The sequence below is a fragment of the Chiloscyllium plagiosum genome, chromosome 18 (genome assembly GCF_004010195.1).
Source record: "Chiloscyllium plagiosum isolate BGI_BamShark_2017 chromosome 18, ASM401019v2, whole genome shotgun sequence".
Lineage (NCBI taxonomy): Eukaryota > Metazoa > Chordata > Chondrichthyes > Orectolobiformes > Hemiscylliidae > Chiloscyllium > Chiloscyllium plagiosum.
In genome coordinates this window covers 44,834,149-44,851,236 of record NC_057727.1, presented here as the reverse complement: position 1 = coordinate 44,851,236, position 17,088 = coordinate 44,834,149, and the positions used below count along the sequence as shown (strand labels likewise).

Below are 17,088 nucleotides of genomic sequence, written 5' to 3'. Positions count from 1 at the left end.
TTCAGAAATGAGATAACGAGAATCCAGAAAAAGTATATTCCTGTCAGGGTGAAAGGAAAGGCTGGTGGGTATAGGGAATGCTGGATGACTAAAAACATTGAGGGTTTAGTTAAGAAAAAGAAGGAAGCATATGTAAGGTATAGACAGGATAGATCGAGTGAATCCTTAGAAGAGTATAAAGGAAGTAGGAGTATACTTAAGAGGGAAATCAGGAGGGCAAAAAGGGGACATGAGATAGCTTTGGCAAATAAAATTAAGGAGAATCCAAAGGGTTTTTACAAATACATTAAGGACAAAAGGGTAACGAGGAAGAGAATAGAGCCCCTCAAAGATCAGCAAGGTGGCCTTTGTGTGGAGCCGCAGAAAATGGGGGAGATACTAAATGAGTATTTTGCATCAGTATTTACTGTGGAAAAGGATATGGAAGATATAGACTGTGGGGAAATAGATGGTGAGATCTTGCAAAATGTCCAGATTACAGAGGTGGAAGTGCTGGATGTCTTGAAATGGTTAAAGGTGGATAAATCCCCAGGACATAATCATGCATACCCAAGAACTCTGTGGGAAGCTGGAGAAGTGATTGCTGGGCCTTTTGCTGAGATATTTGTATCATCGATAGTCACAGGTGAGGTGCCGGAAGACTGGAGGTTGGCAAACGTGGTGCCACTGTTTAAGAAGAGTGGTAAGGACATGCCAGGGAACTATAGACCAGTGAGCCTGACCTCAGTGGTGGGCAGATGTTGGAGGGAATCCTGAGGGACAGGGTGTACATGTATTTGGAAAGGCAAGGACTAATTAGGAATAGTCAACATGGCTTTGTGTGTGGGAAATCATGCCTCACAAGCTTGATTGAGTTTTTTGATGCAGTAACAAAGAGGATTGATGAGGGCAGAGCGGTAGATGTGATCTATATGAACTTCAGTAAGGCGTTCGACAAGGATCCCCATGGGAGACTGATTAGCAAGGTTAGATCTCACGGAATACAGGGAGACACAGGGAGAATGTGCAAACTCCACACAAACAGTCACCCAAGGCTGGAATCGACCCTGGGACCTTGGTGTTCCGAGGCAGCAGTGCTAACCACTGAGCCACCATGCCGCCCACAACAGTACATTAACGAATGTAACTTAAGAACATGCTTAGAAGTGGGTCTAATGGATACAAGTACAAATCCATTATTAAGAACAGCGTGCAATTTGAGAATGTAGTCAGGCTTGTTGAGGATTCCTGTTCCAATCCCTTTTTCAGGCTTGCAGATATGTATTTCTGTGTAAGCTTTGAGAATTTGCTCTGTCACCAAACTTCATGCTGAAAGGAATATTTGACAGGTCAGTGGATATCCCACAACATTTTGTCTAGATCATGTGTGTTCAAGAGTTCAGTATCTTCACTAATGATAGTTTGTGGCGAGATATCTTGGAAAAGAAGAGTCCACACTCAGCAAATATATCTTCTTGTTGAATGTGAGATAAAGGCACATTGAAGTTGAAGCCATGTGTGAGGACAAGCTCTTCTATTACAGAGTATATAATCAGACAGATTCATAGCATTTTTTGTTAGTTGTGCTGCTGAAACTTTAAAACTAGAAGTGTGAGAAGGAAGCATTAATAATTCTGCTATAAAATGATAAAAATATGATGCTAAAGAAAGAAAACTCTTAAATGTATACTTAATAACATTTTGGTCATTATATCTGCTGTCCAGTTTTCTGTCTCCAGTATGTGAAAGCTATTGTAATGGTGTAAATCAAAAGGAAATAAGGGGTTTCCCATGCCTCACTGAGTGGCCTAGATAGAGTATTGTTTTGCAAAAAATATTAATTTAAGTTCAGGTGATTTTGTTCCTCCATGTTAGTCTCCTGTAACTTAAATAGCACATAACACCAGGTTATAGTCCAACAGGTTTATTTGGAAGCACTAGCTTTCAGATTGCTGTTCCTTCATCAGGTGGTTGTAGACTACAAGAACATAAGACACAGAATTTATAGCAAATGTTTACAATGTGATGTAACTGAAATTCTATATTGAAAAAGACTTGGATTGTTTGTTAAGTCTTTCATCTTTTCGAATGAACATATTGGTTTCAGTTCTTTCATATGTAAATTGCAGAACTTTTTAAAAGTTATATTATCAAGTAAACTTTAACAATTGGTGTCATGTCAGCCCAGATAATGCATTGAAGGTGCAAGGTGTCCTGTGTGAGACTTTCTGTGCCACAATGTTCAGACTGATTCTAGTCTAAAAAACAGATTTATAGAATCTTAAATGGATTCATGCAGTTTTTGAGCATAATAAAATGTAATTCTGCAAGTATAAATTCTTATATGTATGTGTTTGCATATGGATGTGTGTGCGACAGCGGGGGTTATAGAACATAGAACATTGAACAATACAGAGCAGAACAGGCCCTTCGGCCCTCAATGTTGCACCATCCTGTGAACTAATCTAAGCCCATCCTCCTATATGATCCAATGTGCTCCTACACTATCCCATCATCATCCATGTGCTTATCCAAGGATTATTTAAATCTTCATAATGTGGCTAAGTTAACTACATGGCAGGCAGGGCATTCCACATCCTTACCACTCTCTGAGTAAAGAACCTGCCTCTGCCATCTGTCTTAAATCTATCACCACTCAGTTTGTAGCTATGCCCCCTCATACAAGCGACATAATCATCCTAGGGAAAAGACTTTCACTGTCTACCCTATCTAATCCTCTGAGTGTCTGTGACAAAGTGTGTGTATGTGTGTGAGTGTGAGTGTAAAGGAGCATAAGTCTGTGAAAGGATGCATGTGTACGTGTGAGTGTAGGAGTGTATGTGTGAGCATATGAGAGAGAGCTCGTGTATTAGAGAGGGTCTGCGGGAATGTACGGGTCTGTAGGAGTGTGTGTGTGGCTGTAGGAGTGTGTATGTGTGTAGAAGTGTGTGTGTGTGTGTAGGAGTGTCTGTGACTGTGTGTAGAAGTGTGTGTGTGTAGGAGTGTCTGTCACTACATTTTGCATCTGTCTGAGAGTGTGCATCTGTGTGTGTGTCTGTGTGTGTCTGTGTCTGTGTGTAGTGCAGTGTGGTCACCTGCAGTGTGACATGAACCCAAGGTCCAGGGTGAGGCCATCCTCATGGGTACCGTGTATATGGCACAACCTTATTAGCATGAAAGACTTATTTTATACTTATGGATCCTCAAATTTCTGCATAATAATTACAAACCCCATAAAGTTTTCTTCCTGTTAATGTATATTTTAACTTCTATCAATTTATCTTGTTAGTGGTAAATCTAATTTAAAATCTACATTAAAATGTAAAACATCTTTGGAGGTACCATTGACCAGTAACTGAACTAAACAAGCCATATAAGTACTGTGATTCCAACAGTAGTACAAAGACTAGGTATTCTGAGGCAAGTGGCTCATCTCCTGACTCCCCAAATCTTGCTCACCATCTATAAAGTAAAAGTCAGGAGTGTGATAGAAAACCCTCCACCTGAAAGGACTTATGCCCAAAACATTGATTCTCCTGTGTCTTGGATGTTGCCTGACCTGCTGTGCTTTTCCAGCTCCACACTTTTCGACTCTACACTCCATATCAGGATGAGTGCAATTTCAACAACACTCAAGAAGCTTGACATAATTCAGAATAAAGCAGCCTAATTATTTGGCAACCAATCCGCCATCTTCAACATTCACTCCCTCCCGCATTGTTATGGACCACGCCAGACTCCCTCAAAACATTTCAAGGAAGTAGCCCAGATCCTAACTTTGCTAGCTGTTTTAAGCAGATGTAATGTGGATATTTTAGGAGTGATGGAGCTGGTCAAATCACTTGCTTTTAAACAAAACAGTCGCCATTTACAAGATTACAGAATGAAACACAAACAAAAGAGAACAGGAATACAGTATAGCTTAACCTATCCGAAAACCCAATAGAGTATCCCAAATTAATGACGCTGTTCCAAATACCTGCAACAATCTCCTTGGCACAAAAGATAAAATCAAACACAGAGTTTTACATGAGAGAAGTCAGAGAGAGAGTACCCCATTGGGCCTGCTTCTTTGGGTCAAGCAGTTTCAGAAGACTGCTGTCCAAAAACCAAATCAAACCAGAGAAAAGCTGAGCTGGGAGAAATGGTCACTCCCCTTTCAGTGTAAAGGGATGTTTTAAAATTTGAAAGCCTTTTGCCTGAGGCAGTATCTGTTAGTTATAATCAAACTGGCCCTAAAAATCTTCAACTTAGATTTTTCGGAATCTGTGTCTTTTACGATCTCTCTGAAAAAGAAAACCAAGGACAACGTAACCTTGTTAAAGGAGCAGCGTCTTCCCACCATTGACAACAACAATATGTACCACCTACAAAATGCATCAAGTTTCTAAGACTCCTTCATTAATACCTTCCAAACCCATAACCTCTCCCACTGAGAAGGATGAGGGCAGGAGATCAATGGAAAAAACTCCACCTTCAGGTTCTTTTCCAAGTCACTCAACTTTCAGATTTGGAATAATGTCCTTTTCCTTCACTGTCACTGGTTCAAACTCCTGAAATTCCTGTCCTAACAACTGTGTGGGTATAACTACAACACATAACCTGAAGTGGTTTAAGAAGATGGCCTACCACTACCTGCTCAAGTGCAATTGGAATGGCAATAAATGCTAGGCAGAAGTGGGTACTGCAGATGCTGGAGATTAGAGTCAAGATTAGAGTGGTGCTAGAAAAGCACAGCAGGTCAGGCAGTATCCAAGGAGCAGAAAAATCAACATTTCGAGCAAAAGCCCTTCATCAGGAATGCTAGCTGAGCCAGTGAACTCACAGATTGTGAAAGAATAGATTAAAAAACAATTTCTGCTCTATTACCTTTTCAAAAACAAGTCTGGTCAATTGTGTTTTTCACTTTTGAATTTCATGCTGATTATTCATTATATTTTTTAATCTCCTAACTGTTTCCTGTGGTCTCCTTCAGAATCTGTCTTTATAAAGAAATTGGATAGCGTTCTAGTTATTTGTAGGATTTTGGTAGTTAGAGAATAGATACTGAAATAATGAGCATTGTAAGTCTAATGGTGTGGATTGAACACATCCTAAGTTGATGAAAGAAAACTGGTAAAAATACAAAAGGCATTCATTAAATAATTTCCATCTTCATTGCATACACAAAACATGCCAAAGGACTGGAAGATTGTCTATGCTATAATATTATTCATAAAATAGATGACGGATAAACCAGGAATTTGTTGGTCTAACAACCTAACTTCAGTGCTGATATTATCAGGATGGGAATATTCAGATAGAGTTGAGGAGAGTTAATAGTGATAAACCTTGATTTCTCTTCTTTGAAGGATAAGATTGCATCATTCAGATTATGGAGAAAGATGAACTCCTAGGAGTGGCAAAGAGGCTTTATCAGACTGATTGCTGCACAGCAAGTGCAGATCCAATCCTTACTGTGTTGTCTCCACTGTAAACCTCGCGGCTGATCCCACCCAGATATCACCGATCATGGCTACATCAAGCTTTCCCTGTATTTACTCATTCACAATTTTCACACCCTGGAGTTTCTGGTAGTTTGTAACCCAATTGATACTCCAGTGGAAGTAAGGAAGTTGAGACTGCCTATATGCATCTTGGGAGTAATCATATTGAGAGATATCTGGATTCCTTGGAAAGCATATACAATGTATATATTGCTGTGAGCAATACATTGCAATGTCAGCAGGTAGGACTCAGGAGTCTTTGACCTCGCTCCATGTGTTCTACAGGTTCAGCCATTACAGGATCCTAGGTCTGGTCACATAGCGGAGAGTCAGGCTATTCTTCTACTTGCCCACACCATCACTGTTCCTAAAGTCTCCAACTAGACAACATTTCAGGCCTTGCTAGAGTGTCTCATGTCAAAAAGCTCCCACTTGGTGTAACACTAGGAGCTGCTCACCTCACTGTGTGAGAAAAGGATTGGGTACCTGTGCAGATCATCACTGAAATTTCCAAAACTGTTTGCCTCCTACCAAGAACTTTCATAGGTAACTGTGACACTGCCATTGTCATGGACAATGGTCCAACTGGAGGAGATACCTATAACCCAGTTTGAAAGATGAGCATTAGCTTGTTGGAGGAGAACAAAGTAGGCGGCTTGTTAATACTTTCACCAAGTACTGTTCAACTTTCAGTAAAGGCAATACCTTCTTCAAATGCATGCAGACCCTTACCAGCTAATGCTAAAAGATCTCAGCGTGAACAAAAGCAAAATATTATGGATACTAGAAATCTGAAGTAAAGAAAGAACATGTTGGAGAAACTCAACAGGCCTTGCAACATCTATGGAGAGAGAAATGGATTTAACGTATCAAGTTCTGAAGTGAAATTGTATATGGTACACGAGATATATTCTAACCAAGCTCAATTGCAATAAGGCTGTTCCACTCTTATGTTCTTTAGCATGGTAATCAGTGATATTTTTATATGATGCGGTTTGGTTGTATATGCAAGGAATGTTTTTGGATATCCAAGTACTTGTATGTCTAATTCACTCTCTCTGAAAAGTACACAGTTTTGCTAATTGTCTACCTGTTTACTAATTGTGTATCACTTTTATTTGCTTGTCTTTGGATAAGCGATCTTGAATTTCAGAATGATTAGATAATTCAGTGTTGGACAATATCATTAACATGATTTATAAAGTTTATTCTGGGAATGGTAATCCCTTCTCCATTGGTGCTGTGTGAAAATGCAGAAATTTTCGCAGAATGCAATGCGAAAATTTTGCTTTGTTTCTCAACACTTAGTAATCATTGATTCATAATATGTACAATACATCTGCTAGACTATTTGAGAATATAAAGTGTAGTGACGATGTGCCTTATGTCATTCCCCACTTAGTATATGTACCTTGAAATGGTTTGCCATTTGCAGTTCTTTTTTTTCATTATCTGATCCAAAACACGAAATAAACTGTCAATGAAAGTTACACTCATCATGTTGCGAAACCATTGAACAATAGATAACTTTGCAAAATAATCCATCACAAAGATAATCTTCTCTGTGTATTGTGAATAGGTCTCCTGCGACTTTCATTCAAGGAGTGGCTGTAGATGCTACCTCCATTGCTGGGATTAATACAATTTGTATGCCTCACATGCATATGAGAGTCATGGATTATCCTGATTCATGTTACTATAAAACAGCTTCTTGTTGACTGCGTTATGGTGTACCCCATGCTGAGGCACTTAGCATTTGGAATGTATAGTTGGCACTAGCTTCTGTGTCAACTTCAGACTTTACTATGTTTTGTCCTGCCTTTTCTGGGAATATAATATTAATGGTTGTGAAATATTCTGATCACCTTAAAGCATCAATATGATTTATAAGATTAACAATGTGTAAAGTTTGATTATCTTCTGAAATTTGTCTTTCAGCTTGTCTGATTCTGAACCTCACTGATGGGTATAGTGATAATGCACCTTCTTAACACTTGCCTTGCTACCAGTATCGTGCAGTTGCACTATCTTGTTGATCACCAGTGTTTTGGTCTAGGGCCTGGCTTGGCCTTCACAATCAGATTTCCTGCACGTAACTGCCCAATGTCCCTTGGTTCTCCATGCTTTACAGATGTCAAGAAAAGCTGAACCGTTTATGAGTAGGTGTGACAAATCATATTTGTTGAAGATTTTGATGGATTGGTGCTCTTTGCTGATCAAAGCAACAGTGTTAGCTGCACCAAAAACATGTCATGGTTATTGGACTGCCAATATGCCTTATACGCATGTCCATCTTCAAGTAATTCTTTTACTTCCCCAAATGATCCTTTCTGATGGCTTAAATTGGCCACTGGTGATGATTAACTCAAAGAGTTTCTCTCCAGCATCCTCTTTCAAACTGGTCAATTGAGTCTTGGGTTTGCTCTCTGTATGAAATAGGTTGGAACCTATTCATCCTCAAATTAATTTTACTGAGGCTGTTCTTTGATGGCATTCAAGATGTTTACTTGATCATTCCCATCATCCACAGATGGACCAGCTTTGTTAATTCAGCAAAATCCCTTCTTGCCAATTTCTTGTCTGTATTCTTGGGATCGTCTTTTACTTGGTCTCTGAGGTCAAAGTACATACATTGTTTGAATACACACACTATAATTCAGTAAGGATGTCACTGAAGGCCCAATTCAGATTGATATTTCTGCTATGATTCCATGTTAAAATGTTGCACTCTACCATCTTAAGATGTGTATCCCTACTTTGTGTCTGTGTAAATTACAGTCGCTCCATTCTCCAGCTTTTGGCATCAGAGCATGTGTTACTTACAGATCAATTGTAAGGAACAGAACATCCTAGCCTTCCAGTTTTCTATACTGCACTGAGCTTGTCTCCTAGCTTTACAGCACACTTCAGCCTTATATTTTTCACTTTTTTGATTAAGGCAATCTTAGAAATAGCTTTTGTCATGAAAGAATTTACATTCTAATGAAAAAGTAATCAACTTTGTTTCCTTGGTGCTTTATGCCCTACCAAGAAATCTGCACAGTTGTCTTTACTAACAGAAACTCATGCTGTTTAAGGGTGAGTATCTCTGCCTTTGCTTGACTTCTTTGTTGTCCAAAGCTGCTCTCTGGTTGAGCTTCAATGAGTTGCCCAAGTATCTGTAATCAAGTTATTGGAGATCTTTTACAGATTCCCAAAGCTGCTACCATGGTATGAGTTGGTTCTGACAGGATTAATTTTGCTGATGTGGCAATGTTAATATTATATTCTATAGCATAAGAAACTGGATGTAGATGTCTTAAATAATCTATTGAATAATCCAATCTACTACAACTAATTGCTAGAAAGAAACATATTTCTCAGGCACCTAAGTACATTAATATTGAGCTACCACCTTTGGAAAGAGGAGGTTATTTCTCGTAGAATGTCATACTTTCAGTGATCTGAGGTAAGATGAAGTGTCTTACAGTGATGATGTCATGAGTGTGGTTCCTAAAGACATACTTACATATCTAGTCTGAGTTATGTTGTGTCTCACAATATCAGGCATTGTCTAAAACTAGACAACCTGATACCACCCATTTTCTGCTATGCTTTCAAATGAATTTCTACTGCTGAAACTTTGTACTGAATGATTCTTTTACAAAAAGGATATTAAACTCTATTCTCATTAAGTCTGTATGTGTGGAAATGTTCTTTCTTTGAATAATTTCTTTCTAGTTGTTTGCTGTTTAGACAGTGGTTTGTACGTATTACCTGCAGTATTTCTGAACCATAATAATATATTTTAATAACTTTTGCTGTGGAATCAGACAACTAATTAATTCACATAAACTTCATATTACAATCTATTTAAAATAAGATTGTAACAGCTAGATTTCCCATCATTAATTTTTGTGAAGTCTTTTTCCTCAAGGCAAATAATAATAGTAATTTTTGTATAATTGTGCAGTCCATCCACACTGTACACAATTAAATAGATTAATGGCCTTGTTTTTACCTTTCCAACTGTTAATCCATCATTCATTTAGAAATGTCTTAAAGACAGACAGAAATGTAAAATCTGCACTTGCTGTATTTGTATTTTAATCAACATTCAACATAGTGAGACTAATGTGTATGCATACAGCAGCACTTCAGTCAGGTAGGCCACTGAATTGCACATACATACTGAAGTAATGTTAGAATCATAGAATTGCACCACATAGAATACATGGTCCAAATGGTCTTCTATGTCAAATCTCTGTAAGATCAACTCAACTAGTACCACTCTGCTGACCATTCCCCATTTTCTTTTCCTTTTCGACATTTATATAATTGTCTTACGAAAATCAGAGTTTAATCTGCCTCTACGGTCCTTTCAAGATGCACTGCATAAAATAATTTTCTGATTTTCTTATTGTGTCCTTTGCTTGCCACTGTGATCACTGTGATCTCTGATTCTCTATCCTTCTGCCAAAAGGGACAGCTTCTCTCTATTTACTTGTTTGAGATCCCTTCTAACTTTGAGTATCTTTATAAAATCTTCTCTCAGACTTTTCTCAGGACAAAATCTCAAACTTTACCATTCTATCCATGTAACAGAAATCCGTCATATCTGGAGATTTTCTCATAAATGTTTCAGAGCTCTCTTCAAGACCTTCTCATACCTGCTAAAGTAGCATAGGCATCATTAGATAAAATACTCCAAATGAGACAAAGCCAGAATTTTATAAAGTTTCAACATAACGTTCTTGAATTTTTATTCTTGGCAGCAATTTTTAAAGCCTGGCATTTAGTCAATTTCTGAAACTGCCCTACCAATGCTATTTTGCCCATATATGATCAGGTCTCTCTATTCATCTATGTCTTTAGAAGTATATCCTTTAAGTTATAATGTTTCACCTTATTCTTACCATTACATCTCCATGTTAATTTTTTTTTGTCACATTTTGTCCAGTCCATCAGCTGGCATCCTCTTGAAGTCAATAATTATCCTCCTCACAATGCACAATTCCTTCAAATTTTGGTGTAACTTACAACTTTTGAAATTGTGTCCTGCATACCCAAGTCTAGTCCATTAATAACTGACTGTAAAAGCGTTACTTAGTGGCTCAGGATGACCATTTTTCCTGTGTGGAAGTGCACTCATTTGAAATTTTACATGGTTTCTTTCTTACTATCAAGAAAAAAAGAGATATGTTTTCCCATCAGCCTGGGCTGGATTCTTCCATATCTGTCAAGGAGATAACAACTTTCAGTATTCTGCTACTTTTAGTCAAATTTGCTGCCTTTATGTCAAACTTGATTTATCAGGTTTGCCTGTCACCATCTCTTTGTTGTTGACTCCTTAGCCTATTTCTTTCCCTTTAGAATCCATTTTGCATTTCTTTGTTTCTTGATTGGGTAGATTGCTTTTGATTCTCTACGTCCAGCTCTCTGTTTTTGTGTTCCTTCTGTTGCTGTCTCACCTTTGTTTCAATATCTACTGCTTTCCCTTTTTATTGATTTAGAGCAGGATGAATAATTCCTGAACGCATTTCAGGAAAGAGAGCCTGAAACCAAGTCGGCATCATAGTTCACACTTCAGAAATTGTAATCAACAAAAGGTAGTTATAACTGAAAGTTAATGAGGACAGCATTTTCAGATTACATCCTGTGATTCTGGAAATTATACCAACTGATCAGGAATTCAACAACCTGTATACTGCAATTTGTAATGGTTGCAAAATTGCATACAGAATTCTTTGAAATTTCTGACAAAGGGCAAAATTGTTGTGCTATTATAGGGCAAGAACATGTGGTTGCATAATTTCAAGTTGTCAGCTGGTGTACTGGCACCCAACTACCTTGGAGTCATTTTCCTGGAGGCTGGATTGGTGGAATTAGGTAGCTGGTTAAGATAATTACAATGTCAGTTAATACCAAATTAGCAGATTGTTTGCAACATGCTGTGGAGCCAGGATGTGCATCTGCTCTTGAATTTAGGGTCCCAGTCAAAAATGCAAAAAGCTGTCCAAGGTTTCTCTCCATCAGCACTATCTTCAGAAGATTACTTCTGAACTGTTGGAAATTTACGACAACATTCCTTCAGAAAATAAATCCTCACTAAATATAGGGCATCATATCAAAATTGATGTATTGTCACATTATGACAGATTCCTAAGTCATAAATATCCCAAATGAGGGCCTGCATTTAATTGGAAGAGATCCTGTTGGATTTAGTACTGATTACATTTGGATGATACTGTGCATGGTGGACCATTAAAAAATAATAATCATATGATGCTATATTTATTTACAATGTATTTAATGAGGCATTCCTAGAGCAAGATAATTATAATGAATGCTCTCAACATAAAATAATAAAACATTTTCATCAATTAACTTTAATCATTGTTGCATTATTTATCTATTCCTGGGCTGCAGCCAGTGTGAGCTTTCTACTTTTCTTTTGTTGAGCCACCTATTCATATTTTCGGATCTAATTACAATTTCTACTGCCTTACTTTTAAGATCATGTTCCCTATGAATGCTGAGTTACAAAATTATGCAACAAAATCAAACCATTTAACCATCCAAGGCTATACAATGTCAACTTCCACATGAACTGCTGGAATCTAATCCAACTCTCCTAATGACTCCCTACATCCATTAACTTTGCTCTTCTTCAAGGAACTATTAAACGTGTTTTAAAAATAACTTATAAACGTGATTCCAGTTTGTGGTAGAGAACTGCTCATTCCATTGTCCATTTCCAGTAAAATGCTGTCCAAATTATTCTTTTTAACTCTTCTTGTGAACATTGCAATTCTTTCCATCCAAGGAAACACACATAGCACCAATCAGTGAAAACAATCTATCACTATTTTCCCTCAATAGACTTGAAGGCTCCAATCAGGCCTGTGCTTAACAATGATGAAGCATTGAAAAGCAAAATGTAACACTGAGCCACAGAACTAGATATTAAAGCAGATAACCAGAAGTATGATTGAACAGATACGTTTTGGAAAGTGTATCAATGCAGCAGAGTAAGGTAGAAATATGGAAAGATTTGAAATGGTGGAGTTGGAGACTGAGGAGACATTCCAAATCTCAGTGGTCACATCTGCTAAAGAGGGCCAAATTAGATTTGTATTTTGAAGAAGTTATGGATGGAGGAGATTGCAGAGATAGAGGAGGGAAAACAAATTACAGAGGGACTTGAAAACAAGAATGAGATTTTTGAAGTTAAGTTTATGATGATCACAAGGTGATATTAGGTGAGATGACCAAAGGCTTAGTATGTTTTAAAAGTGTATCAAGGAGAAAAATTTGGTACTTCATGAAGGGTGGAGGGAAGGTCTTCCCAAGCTTGAGGCCTAGGCAGCTGAAGGTACTGCCATTGCTGCTGATTCTCAAATATGACCAGATGTATAAGAATGGAACTGGAGTAGTGCATGCCCAGCCAGCCAGTTTATAGTTAAGAGATGTTTGAGGAGGATGGTGTGGTCAATTGTGTCAAAGTCTGTAGAAGGATGAGGTGAATTTTTTTTACCAATGTCACAGTCACAAAGATGTTATTTGTGGCCTTGATTAGAGCTGCTTAGGTGTTGTAACAGAGTCTAAATCTTACTGAATTGAGTCAAACATAAGTCTGTGAGAAAACACAAGTAAACATTCCCCAAAATTTTTTTGAACCTACCACAATTTTCCTTTTCTAGAATTGATCAATTAAGCCATAAGGCAATCTAATTGCCATCATGAAAATATGGAACAAATTTCCTTGTTTTGAACAGATTTGGAAGGTAAGGAACACTGTCCAGAACGGACGCTTCCACAGACTCTAACTTGCATTCCCAGAAAGTATATGTTCTGCAAACTTAAACACTTAAGCAGAAATCTCAACTCTCGAATTTGGTTTCATACTAAATTTTATTGCCATATTCACTACACAAGCAGATCAATGTCATGCATGAATATTGTACTGGGTATAATTTACCATCAGATCATATCACTCAAATGTGTCATTCCAGTTGTCAGAACATGTAAAACTCTTAAAGCTTCTCTCCATTGATAGGAAAATTATTTTGAAGAAGTTATAAGAATGCCAAGGTCTGAATCTTAGTTTATCAGTCTCAACCTTCATTTGAAATTTTTATATCCAAAATTTTCATATCCACTTCAACACAAAATGGGGATAAAACATTAATAAAATGTAAATTGTTGAAGGATTTTGTACTAATTTAGAAAATCATGAAGCATTATGTTTAAGTATGTCATTTCACTGGCTAGAGGTAGCAACTTGGGATATATGTATGTTTCTGAAAATAAATGTCCAGATTTTCCAATTTCCAGATAGTTAGGGACCACTCACACCCTGAAAGCTATCTCTTGAATGTCCCAATGCCCTGACTATGCGGTAATTGTCCAGGAACTTGAAACTCCATTTATCTAGCATCTGGAACTCTCTGAAAAAGTCTCCATCTCTGAGTTTTGATCAAAGACTTTGGAGTGTTCTGACTCACTTACCTGAATAGGTACCCAGGAAAGAAATAGAGCAATTAAAGCCTGTTTGCGAAGGGATCTGTGGAGAGAGTGGCAATATGGCATTGAGATAGAGGATCAGTCATGGTCATGTTGATGGACAGGTTTGATGGACAGAATGGCCTAATTTTGTTTCATTTTTCTGTGTTTTGATGTTTGCTGCATTGTGTCTCAGGAATGGATCCTGCATCAGAGATCAGGTTTAAAAATTAGTCTGAAGATAACTTTTTGATCTAGACTAGAATCGGGTTTCCGACCCAGATCAGAAGCTTTGTGCCATAGATCAAAATCATGGGATTTTCCTGGAGCTTATCCCAATCAGTTTCTGTCATTGTGTCACTTGAATGTTCAACAACACAGGACAGAAAATAATTTGCACAATAAGTGATGACTTCAGAGTAATAATGTGCTTCTAGTAATTTGACATCAATCAGTTGAGTCATTAGCATTTCGAGACTTCATTGTTTGAATCTCTAATTTGCAATTTATTTTGGAACCTTATTTTCATTAATAAATGCCAAACTGACTTCCTCTATTGTGAAATTTCATTAGGCAATAAATGCCTACTTTAACCCAACTAGCTTGATCTCATCAATTTATTTTTAACAAGCATTGCGCGTTAAGAAAATCTGTTTTGCCATATTGGATCTCAGGTGTGAAAAAGTACCCTTCAAACTGAGTTCAAAGCAATAGCCTAACTAAGTCTGATGTGAAATCAAAGCAGTAAATGTTGGAAATATTCAGCAAGTCTGGCAGCATCTTTAGAGACAGAAGCAAAATGGATATCTCAGATTGTTGATCTTTCGATAGTCTTAGGAAAAGGTAGAAAATGTGATAGACTTTGTAACATGAGTGGGGCGGGGAGGGGGGAGCGTGGAAATAACAACAAAAAAAAGGAAGGTTTGTTGTATAACAGAAAATATTCAAGCTAAAAAGGGTGAATGGTGCAATGCCAAGCGATTGATAATAGAACAAGTGATAAAAGAAACAAAGGCTTTGATTGGCAGAGTATCAAGTTGAAGAGTGTGATGCTGGAAAAACACAGCCAGTCAGGCAGCATCTGAGGAGCAGGAGAGTTGACATTTTGGGCATAAGCTCTTCATCGGGAAATTGTATTCTTGAAGGAATATGATTGGGAGCTATGTAAAAGCAAACAAAGAGAAAAGTAAAATAAACCAGCAAAGAATGAGGAAAGAACATTGGGACAGATCTTATGCTCTAATGCTTTTGAGCTCGGTGTTGAGTTCTAAAGGCTTAAGGATTCCAAATCTAAAAATGAGGTGCTGCTGCTTAACATTGTTTGTTTTTGGAAGATTGCAGGAAACGATTTTTAAAAAAAGGTCAGAGTGTGAACAAGATGGAGAATGCAACTGACTATTTAAATTTACATCATCTATTCGACATTACTATTTGCTAAGTCTGATATGACTTCACTTTTTCCTGATGACAGTATCAGTCTGCTTATAGACTGATGGCACCACTTGCATAACTTGCAACAATGGCATAACTCAAACTTCTTTGCAACAGGGTCTGAAAGAAAGAAAAGTCATCATCTTGAAATATTAGGTTTGTTTTCATTCCTTTGGATATTTCCAGTATTTTCTGAGTTTATTTCAGACTTCCAACTTCCTAGTACTTTCCTTTCACAGAACTGTTCTTTGACGAGTTCACTTCAACAGCATATTTCTATTGATGCAAAAGCAGCAGTACAATTAGAGATTTAGAACCAGGAAAGCAGTGGTATGTGTAATTCATCATTAGAAAGTTATCATGAATATCTTGGGCTTCAAGTAACCCTAACCTCGTGAAACAAAATTTTAAAAAGGTATTTAAAAAATGTGATGTGGAACCTTTCAACATTGAGAGGAAACACAAGCTTCAAATTGTTTAAATGCAGGCAGTCTCCCTGGTTGTGAATGGGTTCTGTTGTTCAGTCTGTTTGCGAGTCAATTGGTATATAAGTTGGAACACAATGCAGGATAATATAAAGGAGCTATTTGTACAGGAACCATTTGCATCTCAAACCTTTAAAGCTACATCCCTGTTGCATTTGTGAGCATGAGTGTTTGTAAATGAGGCTATCATAAATCAGGTACCCTCTGTAATAATAAATGAACATTGCATGTTTGCACTGTTTTGAGTATTAAAGGCTGTTTACAGAGGCATCACTAGGTTGATTCAAAATTACCTTTGTACTAAACATACAATAATCTGGTTTTTATGTTATTGATAAATAGAAACCAATTAGTAGATCATATCTCAATTTCATTTTGATATCTAATACTGTAAAAGTACAGAAAAGAAACAGTGATACATATGACAGTCTGCCATCAGTTAGAAAGCTTTTATGCACTAAAGCTGAGTCATGAGGGAACTGATACAAAGATAACCTTACATAATTGGCAAGAAAATGGGAATCTTCAGAACCATATCAGCATTTGACGAAAGCCTCTTAGTGAAACTTAGAGTGACAGATAACAGTATACCTTAAAGATCATTACACTTAGCACATCTGGGGCTTTTAAGTGAACAGACAGTGAGAGCCCTAATACCTAATTGTATTAGGAGAATGTGTGTATGAAATCCTATTCCTGTTGTTTTGTACTGATCATAGACAAAAGGATTCATTTCAGAAGGCTTTTGCATTTCGAGTGAGGAAGAGTTTGACATGAACAGTTATCTTACTTTAGTGATCATTAGTAAATTTGATCTTGTTTTATGTCCAAAAACTGGTTTTGATGAAGAAAAATGCCCTATTCAGCTGAATATCTTTAAAAAATCAATATGGGAAGTATTAACATTAATACATCTTGAGGAATTCAATGCTGGATACGAATAGAATATTTAGTGTTTGGTCTTTAATTACCTAATTTGTTCAATGTAATATTCATTTGATCATACAGATTACAGAACTAAGATGGAAAACAGCAAGTTTAGTGTTAAAAAAAACTGTGATAAACTTTCATTTTTGGACATGACCTATTGGTTATACCAGCCAGTTGCCAGATCTGACAGCAAAGAGGTTCATTGGTTTTGACGGATGAATGTAGTGGACCCGCTTCAGCAGACAGGAATATCAACCAGCTAGGATTATGGAGTGAACTCACTTCAGTGGACG

At 37.3% G+C, this 17,088-nt stretch overlaps 1 protein-coding gene across 5 annotated transcripts in view; it reads left to right on the top strand.

Moving 5' to 3' along the window:
* Window positions 1-17,088, top strand: part of LOC122559207 (myoD family inhibitor domain-containing protein-like) — a 154,841-nt gene that overhangs the window by 74,831 nt on the left and 62,922 nt on the right. The window contains exon 1 of one of the 5 annotated variants that reach the window (XM_043708590.1): window positions 8,472-8,543. The exons of the other annotated variants lie outside the window; for them this stretch is intronic. Coding sequence (XP_043564525.1) covers window positions 8,531-8,543 — 13 coding nt within the window. The 5' untranslated portion in view covers window positions 8,472-8,530. Of the gene's footprint in view, window positions 1-8,471; window positions 8,544-17,088 lie in introns of those variants that run through there. 5 annotated transcript variants of the gene reach the window in all.